The sequence below is a fragment of the Ictidomys tridecemlineatus genome, chromosome 13, assembly GCF_052094955.1.
Source record: "Ictidomys tridecemlineatus isolate mIctTri1 chromosome 13, mIctTri1.hap1, whole genome shotgun sequence".
NCBI lineage: Eukaryota > Metazoa > Chordata > Mammalia > Rodentia > Sciuridae > Ictidomys > Ictidomys tridecemlineatus.
Genome location: NC_135489.1, coordinates 19,012,579 through 19,035,559, shown reverse-complemented (window position 1 = coordinate 19,035,559; position 22,981 = coordinate 19,012,579). Strand labels below are relative to the sequence as shown.

Genomic DNA, 22,981 nt, shown 5'->3' with positions numbered 1-22,981 from the left:
TGTGCAAGTACTTGGCTCAAAGCAATAGCTCAATATTTCAGGAATGGGATTAATGAATGACTTAAAACTAAATACTAATATGTGAAAAAAAAACACAGAAAGCTGTGTGTGGGGGGGGGGTCTAGAGAAACTGATCCTAAGTGTGAATGATATACATCAAATAAGCTTACAAACAGTGTAATTTAAAATCCAAGAAAGCAAGACGTTGTCGAACCTTTCCACAAGTTAAAGGTATCTTGGACCATAAACAATGTCCTTCATATACATCACCACTCAAGATTCTGTGATTTACAAAGAAGCTCTTTGGTGAAAAAATGGTGCAAAAAGGTTATTGATATCCTGAGAAATGATTCATGACTTAACTTCCTTATTCATTAGTTTTAACTATCTCTAAAGATGATATTTTCAACTTCCCCAAAATTCTAAACAAAAGTAGATTGTAATAACTTCCATGTCTAAATGGAATACAAAATGACATCTAAAAACAAATAAATAAAATTTCTGAATTTCATGTATTTTCTTTCTCTTGAGACTACACTACCAAAAAAAAAAAAAAAAACCCACAGGAGGAGCCTTAAGCTGATTTCCTTCTCTCTGTATTTTCATTTTATTAAATTAAATACATAGAATTCAATAGAAGCACAAAAGAAGTAAAATACAAGACGTGAAATTTTAAAGGTGAAGGTCTAGCTACTATCCAGGCCAGCATGTGATCTGGAAGCCTCATGTGAGTCAGTTAGGAAACTGGCTCTGAGCAGCTTGGAGTCAGCCTGCTGCGTCTAGGATGAGATCAAGACAGGAGATGCACAGTGTAAAAAACCTGTGGCAGACAGAAGCTGCTCCCTCATTCCCAAGGTGACACAGAGCAGTCAACAAATTACTCTTATTAGCTATCTCACCATTTTACAGATTACACAACCACCATGAAAAGCTCATTAAATCAAGCTACTAAAACTTGGGGTCTGTATTGCTCTTCTAGAAGAGGTAGCCTTTTAAAAGAACAGATATAGGCTTTTAAAAATCTATTATTATGTAAAGTAAGTCATACAGTGTAGCAGAAATGATATTAGAAAGTCTACAAAAATCTCCCAAGTACTCAAGAAAAATATACTTGCCTAGAACCAACTCGGAGGCTAAAATTTCATAGCTCTGTAGTTAGCTCTTTCCCCAGCCATTCTGCATAAGGCAAATCTTCCCTCTTCAGTGGCGGTTTTAGTTGTAGATTATAAAAAAGTAAATGAATGTTCTTTTTGAAATATTTATAGTGCTAACTTTTCTCTAATTTGCCTTGCCTTTCCTGTAAATTAGTAAAGTATGTCAACATTTTTCCCCTCAATACAGGGAAAATGAATCCTACCACATATATACAATGTTTAATTGTGAATGAATTTATGGCCATTAAAGTCTGTCACATCTGTATTACAGAAGCAAACCTTGAGGGCCATAAGATTAAATCTATCAATTTGATGGAGAATTAAAATTAAAAAGAGATCCATTCAGCCTCACTTTCTCTCAATGGAAGTGTGCACAATTTTAACCTATTAAAATCTTATCTACTTTCAAAACTAAAAATTTATTAATTTATGTCATAAAAATATCTTGATGATAAATAATTAGGTGCTAAGTGGGTGGTGACTCACTTTTACTGAGCAAAAGAGAATCAGAAGGATTTAAAAATAAATGCTTGGTTCAAGAAAAATGAACAGTTTTGAAAACTCAAATGACAATTTTTTTGAAGAGATGTGCAGGTCCAGAGATTCAGGTTGAAATTACAGATGCCTGGATCTCAGCCAAGACCCCCAAACACAGAGTCTTCATGGGTATGACCCAGGCATCAGTCCATGTGAATGGCCCAAAAGGAAGTCAGGTGTGCAGTAATCACAGCTGAAGAACTGCAAGATGTGGTCATATTTCCCATGGAATTCAGGTGTCATAGCTGAAGCATGAAGAATGTCACTTATTAGACACCAGATACATATCTGATATACATCTGTATCAGATATATAAGGGCATGAGGAAACAGTGATATTCAAAGTAAATTTTAAAAATTGAAAAAGTGATATTCAAAGTAAAGACAGGCCAAGGTCTACCAGAAGTCCTTTCTCCCATTCTCTATATTTGGCTTTTACACTTCTTGCCTCTACCTTCCCATCAGTCACAGCACTTGCAGGTGAGCAACCTGAAAGATACTCAGGATATGTCTACCTTTTGTAGGATCTAACATGCTGCCTGTTCTACTCTACCCGATAGTAAATAATCAATGGAGTTGGCAAATATCATGGAAATAATACTAAGACTTAAAAAACATTTAACAAATATTAAAGACTGGGCACAGTGGGGTAATTAAGACAATGAATTCAGCAGTGGAGAAAGATGTCTTGGTTATTCAAAGGCCTTTCTCATAATTTTTTGAAGTACCCCTACTTATTAAAGATTCTCTTATTAAAGATGAATTCCAATGCTACTGGTTCAATGAATTAACTAGGTAAAAACAAAGTAAGCAACATATGCTCAACCAATCTAAGAAACACAGACACTTGTTTTCCTCCTTCCTGGCTAGTTCCCCTGACTTCTTGAAGATTTTTAGGTGACTATTGCTAAGCTTTAGGGTTTTATTAGTCTTCTCATCCCTTGATCACCTGTTTCAGTATGATCCTGATTTCTTTTGTATTTCTTGTTTCTCTCCTGGGAAATCTAAGTCTGTTTCTGGCATCTGTACCCCATCCTCCTTTGTGAACACTGAAGTGAAAAATTCATTTATTTTTTAGCAGCATCTCCATCGTCTGTCAATAAATTATCCTTTCTGTATCTTTGCAGCTTGACAAACCACTTTTCGGACCTCCTGTTCTTTAGGGCCTTTAAGAGAAACTCATTATTATTTATCATAATCTCACAGGTAATCGTTCTTTTTTTTTTTCCACTCTTAATTTTGGGAATGTTTTTTCGTATTCTTAACATCTTCCTGTAATCATGCTGGTCTCCTTCTCTATCACACTTGATGTCAACTGTGCCTCTTTCTTAATAAATAATTGCTTTGTACTCTTCAGTTTCCAATCCTGCTAGCTTGACAGTTGGAATTTTCTTATGGTGTGTTTATTCTCACACAGCCTAACTTTTCGGTATCGGCTTACTGACTTTCTCTCCGATATGTGTGTCCTTTCCCTCTTTGGCTGGCTTTTCCTTCCCTCCTTGGTCCCTTCTTTCTCATTCTGCATCTTAGGGTCTAACCCTCAAAGCTGACTGTTACATTTTGTTTCAAAGGATAGAAGGGCTGCAGTTCTCAGTTCTGCCTACAGATTCTGCATTTTCCAGTGTTTCAATCAATGGCTCAGAAAGCATTTGCTATGAAAAGCACCATTTGATGACCAAACCTAGTGCCACAACCCTTAGGTCCAAACTCTTGCGTGTGTCCCAAATTTGCATGACCAAATCAAGCTTCCCACCTCTTTGTGTCCCCTGTCTAGTTTGACCACACACTTGCTAAAGCCTCTAGCAGAATGATCGTCATACTCTTAAAATACTCTCCCACTCTACACTTCCAATCAGATCCTTTGTTTCAGATAAAACTTAATCAAGAGGGTTTTATGTAAGTTTCCACTTGTACATAATGATAAATAGCTTAAGCTACATTCAGTACATTCACAATCATTACTTTTCCTCCTTCACCCTATGATAAATCTCATTTTATCTACCCATTATTTTCCTCGATTATGTCAATATTCTAATGGCCTTTATTACCTGATGAGTTGAATTTAACTCCTTTTGCACCGCAATTTTTGTGACTTTTAACTATTAGCCCATATTAGCTTGTACCTGTAATGTCCAATAAATTCCTTATCATCTACATTAAAACATTAAAGAATGAGAACCAAAGATTTACATTCTGAAAACCAGGAAGAACCTCTATTTTCTGATAAATGCTTATCACTCCTATCAAAATATAGCAAACTGCATGTGGTACATGTACTAAAAATGCTTTGTCCAATCTAAACAACACAAAATAGAACAGCTTGAGCTAGTGAATACTACCTAATTAAAAAAAAAAAAAGTACAAACTGAGAGATCGTGCTCTTATGTGGAACAGAGTAAGGAAGCCAAACACCAATATCAAGTAAAACAGCCTCCAACAGCACAAACTCCTCAGCAGCCCTCAGCAAAGTGTGCATTTACCTGCTGCCCATTTTATCCAAACTGAGCATCCTCACATCCATGCTAAGTAAGTGGAAATCTGCACAAACAGAAAGTAACTTTTGGAGGATCACTAAGAAATCATGGTGATCCAGTCCCACACACTAATTGGTAATGCTTTTAAGCACCACATTTAACTGGATTTTCTTACAGCACTAATGCTCCTCCACTGACACAACTTAGCAGGCAATGTATTTACAAAACTATAATAGCCTGAAAAGAATTAACAATGAACAATGTGCAAAATAGTCAATTACAGGCTTAAACTTTAAACAAGCACTTACAATGAAGATTAAAAAAAAAAAAAAACTATCTTGGCTATTGGGTCATTTTCCAGGCTACTAACTGCTAAACCATGTGCAGAACGTGCTTCCAATTTAACCATCCAGATTTTCTACAAAGGCAGATAGCTCTGCTCTGCAGGCAGTATCAAGTTGGTCTTCAATCTGATTTTTAAAACAAGGCAATTCTAGGAAAACCAATAAGCTTTTTTCCTACAGATCATCAGAAAAAGAAAGAAAAGGGGACATAGGTTTTATTTGAAAGATCCTAATTTATCCATCCATGAAAGTGAAGAATATAACCTTACATTGTTCTGGGAAAAGGTGGTAGTTGAATAAATGCTATAGCCCTGTCAGTCTCTTGAGGATTACTGGCCACAAGACTCAATTCTTCAGAGACAGCATTGGCAATGGGTACCAATGCAGTACATTTTTAATTAATTAATTAATTAATTAGGTGCACACAGGAAGTCAGAATTATTTTTTAGAAGTTAGAGAAGATTTGAAATACTTCCCAATAAAGGATCTCTCGGGTATTACAAATATTTGCATAAAATGAAACCTGAAATCTCAGCTTCCCTCTTTTGAGGGCACCAAATCAAAATTCATATACAAGGAATGACCAGAACAAAAGCCAGATGCATGGAGAGACTTGAACAAAGAATGTATAAAGAACTTTACCATGAAATAGAATGAACACTCGAAGCTCTGTACCCCTTTAGCATCCCAGGCGGTAACTAGGCGGGGGTCTACAGAAGTCATAGAACTCTGGCATGATGAGCCAAGAAGGATGAGTTTTTTACACGTCCCATTCATACTTCTTCTTAAGGGGAGGACCAAAAAGAGGAAGCTGAAAGACAAGTTTGTCTAGTGTGTCACTGATAAGGGTCAACTACATTCTGCTATTGCTGGTGTCTTGTCACCTGAAAATGAGTCAGGTTGACTTAACCTTCGTTCAGGCAAACCTACACCTTGTATGGAGTTTCCTAATGCTTGGCTTTAAAGCTGCCTGCTGGGTACTGATCCAGTTCTTCCCTCTGTGTCTGCCTAGCTATCTAGTTATACCTGCAGAAGAACCCTGTTCTTAAAATTCCCAAGGAGCTCACACACCACTCTACAAGGATTTTGTTTACCATGAGAACTGTGTTCCCTAAAACCTGCCACGAATCTAATTTTCATAGTTAATATTTAAAGGTATCCCCTGCAAATCCTTTGGAAAGGAAATAGTTACTTACCCATTGTGAGCATGAATTCAAATGTTATACACCCTTTAGCACCTATAATTTAACAGCCAGCTCACCTTTTAAATTTCTGTCTTAAAACCATAGGTAAAGGGAAACCTATGATTGTCCGGGTAATTTTAAGATTTTTGTTGTTGTTATTGATGTTGTTAGTTATGTTTTCATAAGGAGCAATAAAGGTAGCCAGTTAATAATTACTGTTCAAAACTTTATTTTTCACCATATCCTATCTATTGCCTGGTAAATTTAGCTAATCACAGAACTACATTTGCTTCTTTCATTGGTCACAGAAAAGTCATTCTTCTGAAGTTTTTCTCTGGAGAGAACACTGACAGTAGAAAAAAGAATTCACAATTAGAGAAATCACCCCCATGAACTCCCCATGCCCCCTGTAGTAGCAACAGTGAGCAATCACACACATCCCTAAGGTTCCAGGCCCTTCCTGAGACATTACCTATGACATTACATATGTGTCACCTCATTTATCTCACGCAAACCAAAACAGGTGAATCTTACAATTTTCTCCAACATCTAGATGAGGAAACTATGGCTCAGGGAAAGTGAATCCAGGCAAGGTCACTGAGGCAGTAACGGGAATTAAGTCCAAGAGTGCAGGCTGCTATCCTGCTTCCCATGTCAACAGAGTGAAAGCAGGGGGTCATGGCACATTTGTACACCAAAACCAAAAAGAAATCCGGTAAGGACAATTATGAAGTCCCGTTCCACACAAGCAAATGGAAGCCCTAGTTGGGAAGTAACTAATGTTAAGCTAAATGATTCTAGTGGGCCACATGTTCAATTTTTAAGCAATGCTAGAACACTGGTATATAAATGTATCTGTAAACTGCATTAATATTAAATGAAAGCAGATCCACTATGGATCAAATCAGATCAAAAAATCAAGGTAAGTCCTGGATTCACCACTTGGAGAGGAGAAGAACTCACCTACAACACATGGAGATGGCAGTGACTAGGAGAACAAGCTGTGGAGAAACCTCATTCAGTGATACCTTGTATTTTCCAATGGTAATTTTTCAGGAAATAAGGATTTTCACCCTCAAGAATGCATGGAAAAAGAGACAGCACACAATATTAGATAACTTCAGAGGGTAGAAATCAGTGCCATAGGCTGATAGTTCAGAATTGAAAACATTCTGAAAATTAGAGGTATCACCAGGTGAGGAACTGCCTTGTCAGTAATGACTCCCCAATTCAGGGAGAGACCATGCAGAGGAACACAGCCTGCCAGGGTTCCACCCATTCATTCATTCATCTGTGTGCCAATGGCACTGCTACAGGTTCATCTAAGAAGTCCTGCATGGAGAAGGAAGGTTATATAGATAGAGCACACAAACATCAAGAATTCTAAAGCCATTCTGTGACATTTTCTGAAAATGGAGGGTAAATTCATGCTCTGAAGCAAGAGTTTCATTCTGACCTATGAGAACAAGGAGGAAGAGGAGGAAAAGGAGAAAAAGAAGATAGATAAAGGAAGAAAAAAAAGGAAATATTTAAAATACTATGTTAGTGATACTGATTAAACACAACACTGAAAATGATTACTGATTAAACAAGAATCGACCAGTTTTCTTAAAGGTACCATGTTTGTAGGAGAAAAAGATGAGATACAGGTCCTTTTCTTTTTTTTTTCTCACTTTAAAATCTATAAAGATTAAAAGACTAATTGGAAAATACGTTCAACTTTTCTCTCTTTCTGTGTAACTAGATTTCACAACTAAAAATGGGATATTGCATGCCAAATCTGCTATCCCAGCCCAGAACCACAACTCTGTCCACCCACAAACATCTAAAAAAAAAAAAAATCATAATGTCCAAAATTGAATTTACCATCTTCATCCCCCAGAACCTACTTCTCCCACGTTCCACATCTCAATGAATAGCACTGCCATCAGTAGGTGGACCAGACCAGACCACCAAGAAGCCAAGGATGACCCTGCTCTTATCCATCAGTTATCAAGTCCAATCACTTCCAACAATCCAATGTCACTCAAATCCAGGTCCTCTTCTTTATCCCTGCTGTTCCTGATTCAGTTCAATCTCTCATCATCTCCTCCGAGAATTGCTTTAATCACCTCCCAACTAATCTCATAACTCTCAAGTTGACTCCTATTCATAGATGCTTGAGGGACTGTCCTAAACCATACATCAGATCAAGTTATCCCATCACTTAAAAACCAAAATTAAATAGTTATCACATGCTTTATGAAAAACCTAACTTCTCTCACTACCACATAAGAAAGATCCTTCATTTGTCTGGAGCCAAGATTCTCTTCCAGGTTCACTGACAGGTGACATAATCCTTGAGATCCTCAATTGCCTTCTCTGGGAGCCTTCCACCTTCTTCTGTGAAACTTGGCTTGGGCCTTACAGAACTACTGTAGTTCTGGGTTTCCTGATAGAGCCACCAGCTCCCACACCTCTGCAAAAGCACTTCCACCAATAGGCAACTTCCCTCTTACCTGGACAGTTCTACCTCAACTCTACAAGACTCAGCTCAACTCTAACTACTTATCCTATATCAAAATTCATGTTGGCCCATCCAATGGTCATTCTCAGCTCTCTTACCTCTTGCCTGCATGAGCCACAGACCCAACAGCTGTTGTATGAGCTCACCTTTGCTCATGGCCATGCATGGATGGCTGCTGGAGATTTGGCCAATACGCTGTTAGCAGAGGTACTGGGTTTCTCACGAATGCTTTCCCCCTTTGGTGGAATGGGATATACGTAGGTATGGAAGCTGCCTTGATCTCTGCCTCCCTGCTTCCTGTTGTGAACTCATGTGCTGTCTGAGGCTCCATAGTCACTTTGCAAGAAATGCAAACTGAGACAAAAAGCTGAACAATAAAAACCAGCATGCAAGGGAGGACAGAAAAGAGAAAGTGCTACAGTGATTTGCTATATCCATGAAGGCAACCTCCTACCTCCAGATATCTTCTTAAGTTGGGGGTTGGGGGGAAAAAAAAAAACTATCATCAGGTATTTGATTCGTTGGAGCTGAACACATGTTTAAATGCCATTCCATTGCCCTGCTGGGAATTCTTTCCATATTCTCTATAACAGAGGCCAGTGCAAGGCACAGAGGACAGAGTCTTTGGCATTCAGCAGATCTAGCCTTGAATCTGGACTCTGTCACAGACAGGTACACAACATGGGTAGGTGACCTGATCCCTGAGATCCTCAACTACTTCCTCTGGGAATGACAATACCCAGCCAAGAAATTTACTGTAAAATTGAACAAGATAAAAGACATAAAGTACTTAGTAAACGACTGGTATAAAGTGAGTGCTCAACTCTTCAGCTCTTATTCTGAGGTGACGGGTGGGTAGATAGATAATCCAATAGCACTCTGGTACACATGGATTACATCCCTAATGCTCTCAATTCTAATTATGAATGTAGGTCAAAGCTGAAGGCAAGAAAAGTGGCATGCCATGTCTAGACCTAACTAAGGACTAGTTGGCATCACAAGCTTCCTTGTGGGACGAATGAACTCCCAAACCCAAGACCAACTGGAGTGGTGAAGTTCGCCACTTTGGCCGGTTTCAATACTGAGGCCCAAGGGTTGCAGTTATACTATGCTCACTCACTTATCAAGCAGCCCCTAGAACTTTTAAAGCAGAAGACAGTCTGGTTTGCTTTCACAAATATATAATTTGCCCTTTCCTTCACTGCTGTCAGGGATGTCTATGTCTGAAAGTCACAACAGCTAAGTCACTGAGTACGAAATCCGTCCATGATGCAGCCAAGCTGAAAACGAACTTGGTGTCCATGTCTCATCGCCTCTATCCCTTCCAACTTAGCCACTAGAAAAGGGCCTTGCTCTGAATGTCTAGTTGCATTGAAGTTATGAAATGAACAATTCCACTGCTTCCTTGGCATGTTAACAATCTCCGATTATTAGAATGCACCAAACACTTCTCCCAAGCAGTATTTTGCCATCTATGGTCAAACCTACAGGAAACAAGTGTTATTTAAGGACACTTTTTAAATCTGAGCACCAAATGATGCTACTTGTTCACAATGGCCACAGAAAACTGTCTGATGTACAAATCAGCCCTTCCTCGGTCATGAAGATGTTTCACACGGGCAAGGACGGAGGAATTCTCACTGGTAAGGAAAGGTGACCTGCTCTGATCAAACTTTAACTAGTGATGAAACTTACATATTCTATTTCAGTTCCACAAGCCCACACTAATTATTAATTATCTGCCTAAGCGTACACCACTTTACACATCCTGCCCCTTAACTACAGCAACTCAGAAAAGCCACTGTACACTTCCTGACTAACGGACCATGTCTTGAGAGGCTAAATGGCCTAGCAAATGCAAAGATTTTCCCACATGCACACTTCACGGGGTTAATGTGGACCCACTGCCTCCTCAAACCAGCTGCATTTCCACAGCCACGTTCCACCTGGAGGAACGCAGGAACTTCGGGAGGGCCCCTCGCTGTGGACACCGGCAGAGGACAGCCCATCGCAGAGCTGCTACTCTAAAGCTCTGCCAGCGACATCCCTGAGTTGTTGCAATTGTGGAGATGGCGAGTACTCGCTCTTATTCTGCTCTGCGAGTATTTTACACAAGTCACAAAGAGGCTTCTTTTTATGCTACAGCAGGTGTGAACTCAATTCCACTCTTAAACCAGTATCAGTTCAGCTGAGAGAACAGCCGTAAATTTTTATTTGATAACCCAATGAAACTCATGAGGGTAAGGGGCAAAAAATCCCTTTTAACTGTTTAGACGCCTCTCAGAGACGGAGCAACGCTGCTTTCTTTGATTCTATTTTCAAGTGGGTTTCCAACTACACATAGGGACTCAGAATGCCTGAAAAATGGAATCACGAGAGTATGTATACCTAGGACTGCTCCTTTTCCGAGAAACCAAAGGATTTCCAGGAGCTTCTCGGCCACCACCACTACACATCTATAAGTCAGGTCACGGCAGAAATGAGGAACCTGAGATCAGAATGAAAAATGTCTCATCCAAGATCATGAAAAGATCATTTAGTAACCTGCTGCTTACCAGGTTAGTTTTTCCTGCCAACGAGGTAACAGAGACCATCCATAGCTACTGGGTGGTCTGCCAAGATATTTAAAATATCTGTGATCACTGCATGTCAGTTTCCAAATAGTGTTTGTGAGACCACCAGCAAGTAAGGGAAAGGAGGAGGAAGGTCACGAATAAAACCCTGAAAACAACGCACCGTACACATTTAATTCTGCCAAGGGAACAAATGTTAAAGGTTCCAAAAATTGGATATCAGGCTCATTTCCAATGACTCTGAAAGTTCTGAAGGCGGCAGGGTCACCCCTAGTAAACTTCCCTCCTGGATTTGGCGTTGCCCAATCAAGTACCATCACTTACAAATAAAGCGTGTAAGCGTGCACCCGGCAAACTCACGTCTGTCTACTGAACTGTCAAGAGTACAGCACGGTCTGCACGGCCAAGGTGAGGGAACGGCACCAACGATCTGTTACCTGGTAATTTCTCAGACTCAGACAGCCAAGCCAATGTTGGTAATAGGAGACTAGGAAATCATATTTCACGATCAGAACACTCTAAAATTAGCTTTTCGTTGTGTCTCTTTCTCTCATCCTTCACTTCTTTTGTCTCCGCCTTCTCCACCAAATGTTATCAGCTATTATGCACTTTCTATTTTCATTCAGGTTTCATAAGGCCCATGAGGGGGTGGCGTTTAATTAATCACTTCCACATTCTGCCAAATTTCACTACATAATGTTCAAGTTTGCATAGCACTTTTGCCAAACTGGTCACCCCCCAATAAACAGAAAAATGGCCTAGATAAAATAATTGAAAGTGTAATAATAATTTGCATTAACAGAATTTAAGTGCCAGGTGGTCTTCATATTATTTTAAACATAGAGCAAATGCTGATGTGAGAAATTCCACTATGGCACTAAAGACACTTGACCAAAGTCACAGAGCTGGAGAGTAGTGAGCTGGCAGCCAAACCAATGTCCATTCAAGGACAAAAGACAAAGCCCCTGCTCAGCTCACCACCTACTGCTTCCCTCCTATTAGGATTTTTAATATTTTCAAGGTATTTGGAAGCTTTCAATGCTTTATTTCATACATAAACAATGTAACCTGCTATACCTTGTACCGATTTACAGTGACACTTCCTTCCAAATTTGCTATTAATCCACATGTGTTAAGGAATTTAGGAGTGAATTTTTAGGAATTTAATCAGCAATCATCAACAAGATTAAAAATGTTTGGGCTCTATCAAGTGCTTAGAAATAAGTTAAATTTAATCTCAATGTATGTGTTGTACATTTTGCAATAGTTGTTGGCTCCTGGTCCTGATACCTTTGCAGAGGGAAATGAAATGAGATCCACTGAATACCTCTTTCCACTTAAAAATAATACATGGTTGATTCAGAATCAGAATCTCTTGGGAGCAAATAGAATGAGAATAATCCCACACAGAAGCAACCTTCTATGCTAAGTTTTCTAGAGAAGACAGAACCAGAGAGGAACAGGACTGTCTCTAGAACACTCTATGAACATGAAGGTATTTGTAAAACTGTCTCCTTGGTGAAATGCATTGCATGTAGTAGCAACCCCACTACTCAGATGACCTGCAATACAGGCCAAGAATCTCCACTTGCCAGGGGATCCCTGGACTCACCACGAGGCGAGCTCTGTCATGTGTATGGGCCAAACTTGAGAATATTTAAAATGTATAGGAAAATGAGTGAAGGCAAATATTTCATAGAAGGACACCTCTTGAATTCAACAAATGCTGTCCCCCAAAGAGGCACTTATTTTACAGGATGACTGCTTTTGCAGATGGGCTAACATGCCTTTCCATTTTGGTCTTGATGTTCACAGAACTGAGCATTCTATGCTATCTGCACCTGGTCCCATCTTCTGTTCTACTCTCATTGGAAGGTAAAGGTATTTGAAACTGCTATTACTCAAACCCAGAGTCTCTAGAAGTGAAAAGTTTATATGAAATGACAGGCTACCACTGTGTAGACCTGCACTGCTGGAAGAGTCGCAGAGCACAGCACAGTTGTCCTAAAATGCCTTGAGTGGTCACATCTCCCACAGAGATCCTGTGGCCAACAGGACTGTCCTCACCTGAGAAACAATAAGTTTGGTGATCAGAAAGAATTTGTCCAGTGTCCCAGCACCATGAAATGTAAGAGCCAAGACTGGACAGAAGTGACTCCAAGGGCCTGATATTGCACTGTGCCACGGGACCTCTGTGCTATACAGTTGCTTACCAAGAGCCTTTGCTTCTTTGCTCCCAACTAACAGCACAATGCAAACAAAGAGAACATTTATATATTTTCTGAAGGTTAAAAGAGCACTTGAGAGAGACACAATTTTCACAGACGTCAGATTTTCAGGCCTCTGAGCTATACTAACAAGACTCTCCCAGAACTGAGGACATCAAGGGCCTTAAGAAATGGGATGTCTAGTTGGGCGTGGTGGTGCACACTTGTAATCCCAGTGGCTCAGGAGGATCTCCAGTTCAAAGCCAGCATCAGCAACAGGGAGGTGCTAAGCAACTCAGTGAGACCCTGTCTCTAAATAAAATACAAAATAGGGCTGGGGATACGGCTCAGTGGTTGAGTGACTCTGAGTTCAATCCCAAGACCCCCCTACAAAAAAAAAAGAAAAGAAAAGAAAGAAAGAAAGAAAAAGAAACAGATGTAATGTCTACCCCTGACCACCCAGGATCAGACAGGGAACAGGTACTGGCTGATACTGTCACAGACAATGTTTTAAGCGTTAAGCTTGTACCAAATTCAAAGAAACCATCTTCCTAATGAACAATTGAGAGAAAAATTTTACTACTAAATAAAAACAGCACTGCTTCTTTCCTGTTCTGTTGACCTGTGTTAATAGATGGCCCTTCCCCCACCTGTGTTATCTCATCAACCTGACTCATGCCACAATACTGTTCAACAGGGCTGAGAAACTTCTGGCCAAAAGTTGGATGGATGCAGCTCTCACGATTTCATCCAGTCTTGGCACGCTTTCTAAAATTAAATGTCTTTTGGCTGCACCTAATCCTCCACATTAAAAATCGACAACTGTGTACATATTAAATAAAAATGGAGGGATTTCCCCCCGGCAGTGGGCATTCTTGTCTGAGAGCTTCACAGTGGCATGGCAGCTTGGTGGAGGTGAGCTCCCTGGAGACTGTTTTGGCAGTGGTCCAGGGGAGGGAGGAACTGTCTGCCATTTGTAATGGCATGTCCCAGGACCTTGCTGCTCCAAGGTGCCAGTCCTGCTCTGAATAGGTGCAACAGGAGACTGTGGGAGTAAGACTGGCCAAAGACCACCAAAGAGACTAGGGTAAAGGCTGGTGGCTGGATCTACGGCCTGCTGCCTGACCTAGGTGCCCTGGACAGGTTGGCAGGAAGTCAAGCAAAACCTAAAAGTGAAGATTCTCAGGAAAGCAGGCAAGAAGCAGGTTACTGGCTGCTGCCCTGCTCAGGGAATGAAGACAAGAAGGCTCGGGCCTTGACGGCAAAACCTTAACAGCATGCCTCACTCTGTCTTTTTCATGCAACACTCTCATGCCAGGACTTTCTCCACCTACCTCTTTGCAATAAGTTTTAATCTACTCCATGTCTCTTTGTCTTTCACTCTTGTTGACCAAAATATAGAGTTGAGACTGATTCTGATGTTTTGTTTATTACATGGAAGTTTGCAACTGTTCAATAGAAAAGTCTACATTTTTCCCTTATATATATGTCAAACACTGTAAGTCGGTAAGCCCAATACGAATTCCTTGCTCTTTGTTTCCTGTTTCCACTGAACAGGCTGCAGATGCTATTTGTCACCATCCTACCCATGGGAGGTAGATGGGATGAGCATTGCCAAACTCAGCCTTCCCAAACCAGGTACCTGAGTGGTGACAGTCATCCTGGGACAAGGAAAGTAAGGTGAAAAAAAAGCACAGGGCCACCAGACCTGACATCACTGAGTGGCCAACAAACTCTAGCAGAGTCCTGCCACCAGACTTCTAGAATGGGAAAATTTACATTTAAACCACTATTAATCAAATTTTCTAGTACGTCCAAGCAAAAGCATTCCTGACACAAACTACTTTTTTGTGATAAATGATTTATTATTTTGTCTTAGTGTCAGTAATTTTCTGTGAGAGATGTTCCTCTTAAGTACTTCGAAAGTAAACGGAAGACCTCCGCATCACTGTCGGCCCTAATCTTCAAGCAACATTGTTCTAGTTGATCAGTTCTCCTAATTTTATACAGCCAGGTTTTGTAACACTGTTCTGACTATAAAAGTATCTGACAATCACAGTATTCATGGTGCTACAACACAGAGTAGGTGCCAGAATGGAAAGACAGACCAATGAAAGAAGAACGGAAATGTTTGTGCCTAGACAGAGGGAAATAATTAACTTGATGCTGGGTGCAATCAACTTCTTTCAATCGTTCTTCAGAATCTTCTGATTTTACTTATTGCCACCTACACATCAAATAATTTGTGGTATGTATTATGAACAATGAAATCTACCATACTGTAACATGAGCTGTACCCTAACATTAGGAGAACGTTAAATACAGTTAAGGATATGGAACTATAAAATAAAAACTGGATTTCTATATTTACTGACTGTTTTAGGGTTTCCCTCCTCATTCAGCAAGATGTAGGCCAGACTTTAATTTATGGGCTGTTCCTTCAGGATTTACACCCTATATATCTGGTTCCCTGATTCATTCGAGTATTAAACTATTTAATGGTCATTTATTGAGGTCTCACAATTCTATGCCAAGCATTGGCCTGTGCCTAACACTCCTCCTGGTGATTCAATTGACTGAGTTATTATTTTATCCCAGATCCTTCCAATCCATTAATTATAGATTTGCAATGAGTTGAGGCATAAAAGAAAGATTCAGTTGAAATCAGGCTCTAAAGAATTACATTTGGGAGGCTGGGATTGTAGTTCAGTGGTAGAGTGCTTGTCTAGCATGTGTGAGGCCCTGGGTTCAATCCCCAGCACCACATAAAACTAAATAAATGAAGTAAAGGTATTGTATCCATCTACAACTTAAAAAAAAAAAGAATTACATTTGGAAAACATATCGCTACCAGTTACTTGAAGATATTCATAAAATTGAGATAAATGGATTAGAAAGATCAACAAAACATCTCTAAAGATAAAATACAGTATAAGGGCAAAATGGCATCTCTAAAAGATCAATGGACCATTAGATGAGAAAATTGCCTCCAAGAAAATCCAAAGGCTGTGCCTCCCTCAATTTGAAGAGGTAAGAATGGGCTGACCTGGGGACACAGGTAGATAGAGCAGAGTAGAAAACCCAGGTTTCCTGACTCCCAGCCTTAGCTCAGCAGGACTGCTAAAATCACTGGTGACGACACCCAAAAGTAGTCACATCTGTTAATATTTCAGGAAGATATTTTAAGTTTAACAAATTAAAAATTCAAAACTCTCAAACCCAGAAAATAAAATCAAGTAAGATTGCTAGTAAAGGTTTCTTATCTCAGGAATTGCTGGTATCACATTATCAGTCCAATCAGAAAAGATGATATTTGGTAACTTAAAGCTAAAATATGCCATAAAAAAAGATAGCAGGGTTGGGGATGCACTTCAATGGTAGGGCACTGCTCTGTCCTGTGTGATGCCCTGGGTTCCACCCTCAGCACTACCAAGGATTAAAAAAAAAGACACTGAAAGTGCACAGAGTGATGTCCTTAACTAATGAACTTGCAAACAGCCAACTCTTCTATCCATCTTCAGAATGCTCTAAAGGTGACTTAAAATTTCCAGAGCTGACATCTATAGTCACAATTCCATTCAGGTGAAATTTCTTGAATAGTACTTAACCTCTGGAACTTTCAAATACAGAATGATTGCCATGAGTGCATAGGTTTTGCTGTTTTTATAATATTTACATTCCTGCATGGAAAACCCAACTGACCAAGAGGGCAGGGAAAATCCTACCAATGCTTTGAAAAGATTATATTTCTTTGTGGTCCTGCTTTTCCTTTGTACATGAAGGTTTCCAAAAACAGTTTGCCTAGTATGAGCCGACTCATTGAGTATTTTCAGTTTTTCAATGAAAAGAAAAACTCCCTGCTTTAGCCCCTACCACCATTTGCAGCTTTACAAGAACACCGTGTCGCTTGCCTCTGCCACTGGGATTTCAAAGAAGTCACAACACTTCACCTTTATGCTGGGCTAAACTCAGGGTAGCCATAAACACTCTGAAGTAATACAAACCTAAATATTCCTGCTAGGCAAACGGAGCAGAGGAACCGAATTATAATGAGCTAGCAGCTGTCACAATATGACCACAGTAACCAAATCAAAATATCAACCGCTAACCCAGATGAGATTCAAAGGTCAGCCTATAAGCCAGCAGCTTTCTTCAGTTCTGCCTGAAACCTCAGTCTAATCCTGCAGTAAAATGTTCCACTGAGCTAGTTGAGAAACCAGTTACTCTATGGCACTGAATTATTTAGTGCCCCGGTGCAGCACTGTCAGGAGCACAAGAACCAAACGCCCCAGTAAGGACACAGAGCCACTCACAATGGCGCATGTGAAGACGCGGCAGCTGATGCTGAACTAAGCTGCACCCAACTGTACAAAAGTATCACTTTCCACATCCTTCAGTCACCAATTCATGGAGATAATCTTACTGGGCAACATGCTCACTTATCCTCAATCTGGTTTTCAATTAAGACTCTGGAACAATGGAAGGAAAATACATGCTTAGATCCCTCCTTGGATCAAAAAGTTTTGAGTTTGAAAATGTATTGTCTATCATTGTAAAACTATTTGAACAATAACTTGCAAAAGTTTAGTGCCGGACAAAACGAAAAACAAAGCATGTTTTTAAAAAAATCCATATTCTTTGTATATACTTCTTGCCAGGGTTTTCCAAGTATTCTATCGCGTACAAATAATCCTCTTAAAGACACAGGACTCAGACTCATGACCCCTCTGCCCGATTAGCATATTCTGAAAGCTACCCAACTGACCACCTGTGAAGGTTTAATGAGACCATTTTAAAAGTGTAGTGAACAAATTTCCGACAGATCTAGTGTTATAATTAATAATCACAACCAGGCACCAGGAAGAAGTGACTTATTGTATCCAGGTACAAAACAGCACAGGGAATTCCATCTAAGGCAAAATGCAGACTGGTTTGCATCTACTCAATGCATGCAATGAGTAAGCACTAGTAAATATTAGGTGAGCATAGCATATGAACTGGTAATGCAGGTGGTCAGTTTTGTGGTCTGAACCCTTCGAACATCAAAAACAAAAAGCCACTCATGCCTACTCTTTTTAAAATTGGAATCTTGCTTTTTGTTTATTTTCACTACATTTTTCTTTAATATCAACCCACTAAAACTTTGTGATAACCACAATCACAAACTGATGTAAAAAGTAAAAACAACCTTATAACCCAAGAACTGTCATGAATTCTTCCAGCATAAAAAGCACATGTGTCTCAGTGTGCACACACACACATAAGTACAAATGTGTTCATTTATTTTATTTTAGAGATTCACAAACTATGAAATAAGATATTATTTTCAGACTGCCTTCTTTTGGTGCAAGGAAAGTGTCCACAAAGGTCATATAACATATAATGTGAGCCTGAACACAAAAATATACTTCTAAAAGAATATATTAACAATTATTCTAACACCATTATCAGTTATATCCCATTTTGCATAAATCTGAGATAGAGATACAGAGTTTTGGTATTTTAATGCTGAACAAATGTATTTTTTTTCAACAACTGTAATATTTACTTAAAACCACTCATGTGAAATCTAAAAGTTCAGAGTTGTAATCAAAGGTTTTGTGACCATTGAGGAGTTCATGGGCATATTTGTTAGCAATGCCTACTTCACTTCCCTAAAATAGTGTATTGTCATAAAGAATAAAATATTTTAAATATATAATAAAATTCATCCCCCCAAGTAGAAAGTGGTGTAGTACATTTTCTCTGCTTTCAGTAAAATATAACCTTACAAAGTAAACAGTTTATCCTCTCCCCGCAAAAAAAAAAAAAAAAAAAAAATCAGGTCATCTGCAGTTAATAACTCTTTCCTGTAAAATTAGTGTCACTTATTTCTGTAGCAGACGCCTAATTCAGTCACAGGCTTGATTGATTTGACAATAGAGAATCTGCTCCAATAAAGTGGCTGATTTATTTCTGATGCTATAGCTTTTACCCTAATGTGACATCATGGAGTAATTGAGTCTCTGAAATGTAAAGAAATCCTTTGTAGTTTTAATGAAAACCAGTTAGATCCTGAGAGTGGACTGTTGTCTAAAACTTGCAGTAAAGTCTAATACCGCCTTCTTTTGGTACAAGGAAAATGTCCACAAAGGTCAAATAACATATAATAGGAGCTTGCACACAAAAAACAGTTTAGAATACAACATATATTTTATAAGTTCCAACTGTTCCCTAAAGAGCTTACTTTGTCTTTCTTATGAATTGGTTGTCCTTAATTTCTTAAAAATGACATATGTCTTTTTCTTGTAAAGGTGCAACCTTCCACGAAAAACGACTCATCTTAAAAGTGGTTTCATTTTAAATAAACAGCCGCCTGGGCAAAATCAATGAGAATCTTTGTTCCTAAAGTCTGGCCCTGAGACACCCAAGGCAACCAAAAAGGCTTTGCGATGAGAGAAATTAGAGGTGAGAAGAGTTTTTCGTACAGTATCCTCGTCGTTCTCTAAAAATATTTTTTTAATTCTTGTCTCAACTAAAAATGTCAGGTATTTCATACTTGTCTCAAAGTCTTTCTTTCTCTTTTTCTTCTGCACACTGAGCAGTGCCCTCGCGCTCTAAGGGCGACTTCCCTGACCCAAGAGTGACACTGCCCCGTTAATGTCAGATAAACCATTTAGCCCCAGCACAATTCTTTTCTGTGCAAAAATCTGCTTGAGGTGGAAAATGTAGCAGTTTGTAAACAATAAAGAGCCATGTTTCAGACCAGACAGCTTATCTAACAGAGAAGTCCTTTCATTGGGAACAGTGGGTGGGAGCCTCGTGGACATAGTAGCATTTCCTATCACAATGCAGGAGACTGTCTTGGCCTCCATATTTAAGAGTTTAATGGGAAGGAAGGCAGACGGGATAAAAGGGCAAGGCTGACATGGATTTTCAGCTTAAACAACAACCAAGTGAAAAGAATCGGCTCTCTCCGCAGCACTGTGTCAGCCCACTTATATTTTAAATACTATTTGGTCTGAGAACTAATTTGGTTTGTAAAACAGTTGACCATGAGGAAAAACGTATGAAAATAATTCCTTAATATATTTTAATTAACTGGTATATTTTATAGTAGTAATTCCCCAAGCAGCTCTTGAAAGTTTTTCACATTTATAATGTAAACTTCTAAATAGGAATAGTAATTTATTCTAACTTACTTTAACTCATCAGAGGATAATTTTAGAAATCTTCTAAGGAAGTTAATATATTCTTTAGGTGCTATGCCTCAAGACTCAATTTCAGATGAATCTTGTATTCTATTTTGTGAAGTTGGGTGAGGATGAACAGAGAAGCAGAGACATAAGAATTAAAACTATTCTACTAACACTGAAGAGTCTCAAGTTGTCCTTTAAAATCTAGGCTGGCAAACATATCTATTATCTATCTCTACAGATCCTGAAAACAGGAAGGTTGATATGCCTCCCTATCAGCAACTACCACAGAACTAGGATCCTCCTTTAGTTACCAAATTAAGACAGAAATCTGAAATCTACCATCTTGAAATTAAAAAAAAAAAAAAAGAATCAAACTTAACTTTATGGCACTCAAAGCTGGGGACACACACAAAGCGACAAACATACAAGTTGTCCATTCAAAATAATTCTATGCTAAATAGCTGATTTAATGATTTTTTTTTTTTTTAATGACTGAGATAGTCCTTGGACCATCCCCATGTTAAGGAACTGGCACAACTTCCAAGTTTTTAAAACTAGGACATTCTTTAGAACCATTTGGAAATACACCTTCAGAATGATCTAATTATTGCTGTGTCTTTCCTTTGGAGAACGGTCCAACAGCTTGTGTCATGAAATCTAACTTCATTTATTGACAGATTTGCAATAGAATTTGGGCAGGTTGAAAGATTCACTAACACTGTTAAGAACTCACATTAACTAGAACAAAGATCATTTCTTCAATCAAAACTGAAGTAGCCAGCTATTGGGACCTTTTAAGCCATTATGAATTATCTTTTCATCACTTAGGTTACTGCTGTTAAACAAACATCCCTACAGAGTAGTCAAAAGCAGAAAACTATGCTCAGGAAGCCAATATCAAGGGCAAGATAGAAATTCACAGATAGCCTCAAATTACAGGCAGGCATGTAGCTTGCTTTCAGTAATGCAGGATGGGGCCTGTCTAGACAACAAGCACTTATAGTTCACACCTTGATAAATACACAACAGCTTTTACAATTCCACTTGAACATCCTACCCTGATTTAAGCACACTAAGCCCATTGACATTATTTATTTCCATAACCCCAATAATAAAAATTCACACGTACTATATATCATTGCCAACCATCAGGCCCAATGACATTTTTATTAGAAGTATTCACCACTTTGATTTTATTGACCTTAACTGCAAAAACTACTATTGCAATATTGAAATTGGGCAAGTGCTGCATGTCGAAGAAAGACAAAATTTCCTCAGTGATTCAGCACCACTGAAATTGTTTAATCCTACATAGTTATAGAACTTAGTCATGGATGTACTATTAACCAGCACAGACTGTCAATACTGTTCTGCAACTAGAAATCCCAGTCAACCAGCAACCTCAGTCTGAGGCAGGTTTCTGCTACAGGGTTATACATAAGTGTTCAAAAAGTGCACAGTAATTTAAAACATGTCTTACTTTGTATTCTGGAATTGACAAAAGGTGGAGAGAGATTGTCATGTGACCCAAGGTCCCTGCTGGTCATGTGGTCATACGGAGTCCCATCTCCATAGTTCTGTAAATAAAATAAATAGTGTAGGTTTTAATTTCACATCAAGATTTCAGCACCTAAACCAGGCATGGTGGTTCAAGACTGTAATCCCAGTGGCTTGGGAGGCTGAGGCAGGACGATGGCAGGTTTAAAGCCAGCCTCAACAACTTAGTGAGACCCTGTCTCAAAATTTAAAAAAAAAAAAAAAAAATTAAAATGGCTGGGGATGTGACTCAGTGGTTAAGTGCTCCTGAGTTTAAATCCCCAGTACCAAAAAAAGAAAGAAAGAAATCAACACATAAACATACTCATACTACTGCAATCTCCCACCCAAAGCAACTAGAGTACATTATTTCCTTGAACCTGGAACCTCACTGTAAGGAAGCTAACCTTCACAGAGACAGTAGGTAATAGAGGTCTAGAATCTACTCAACTAAATTTCCTAATAATAATAATGGCATCAACCACATGGAGTTGTTGACATGAAATAATGCATGTAAAACAGTAGACACATAGGAATTATACTACACATATTAAAAATTATTCCTTTGATAAGCTTATATTAAAGCAACATTGTGCCATAAGGGGAAGCTACCCACAGCCTGTAATGATTTGCTTTTGGAAGACCAGAGTAGAGGCATTTAAACAACAACATTTGGTTTTATGGTATTGAAGTTTCAGTGCTTTATTACAGTTGCCCTTGTGGTTTTAAGAGAATGGGTTCATTATATCAGTAATTAACACACAGGAATGTAAAGAATATTCGAACACAACTATAAACATCAAAGCTTTAGTGTAAACTAGTATGTCCAGAGTTGACCAAATACATCAGACACAAAAACAAAAAAAAATCAGTTTTAAGACAGAAAATTTGGGACACATATTTTTTATTATCATAATTATATCCTTGTTTGGGAATTTTAAGTTAAAATGATGTTTGTAAGTTTTCCAGTCATTCAAATCTTAATGGAGAAATCTGATAACGTCTAAGAGTTAAAATCATCTGTACTATAGGACTCAAACTGCAGTCTCTATATATAAAGTAGCTAAAGGGGGTGGTGGGGAAGGACTCTGCTCAGCTGGTTAAGCTGCCCATAAAGTCTAAGTCAAATTTACTTAGAGGTATCAGTTGGCGTGTGAGCCAAAGGGCAAGGTCTGCCCACACAGAAAAGATGGATGCTGTGTGAACAATGAAAAAGGCACATCGTCACCTTGCTGGAGAACGACTGGAACCCAGAGGACAAACAAGTCTGCTTCCAATCGCCTTTCTCC

The 22,981-nt window shown here is 38.9% G+C and overlaps 1 protein-coding gene across 19 annotated transcripts in view; it reads right to left on the bottom strand.

Moving 5' to 3' along the window:
- Tcf4 (transcription factor 4) overlaps positions 1-22,981 on the bottom strand; it is a 346,209-nt gene that overhangs the window by 201,351 nt on the left and 121,877 nt on the right. For all 19 annotated transcript variants that reach the window (XM_078029972.1, XM_078029983.1, XM_078029971.1 and 16 more), the window contains one exon: positions 21,637-21,733. In XM_078029972.1, coding sequence (XP_077886098.1) covers positions 21,637-21,733 — 97 coding nt within the window. The remainder of the gene's footprint in view (positions 1-21,636; positions 21,734-22,981) is intronic.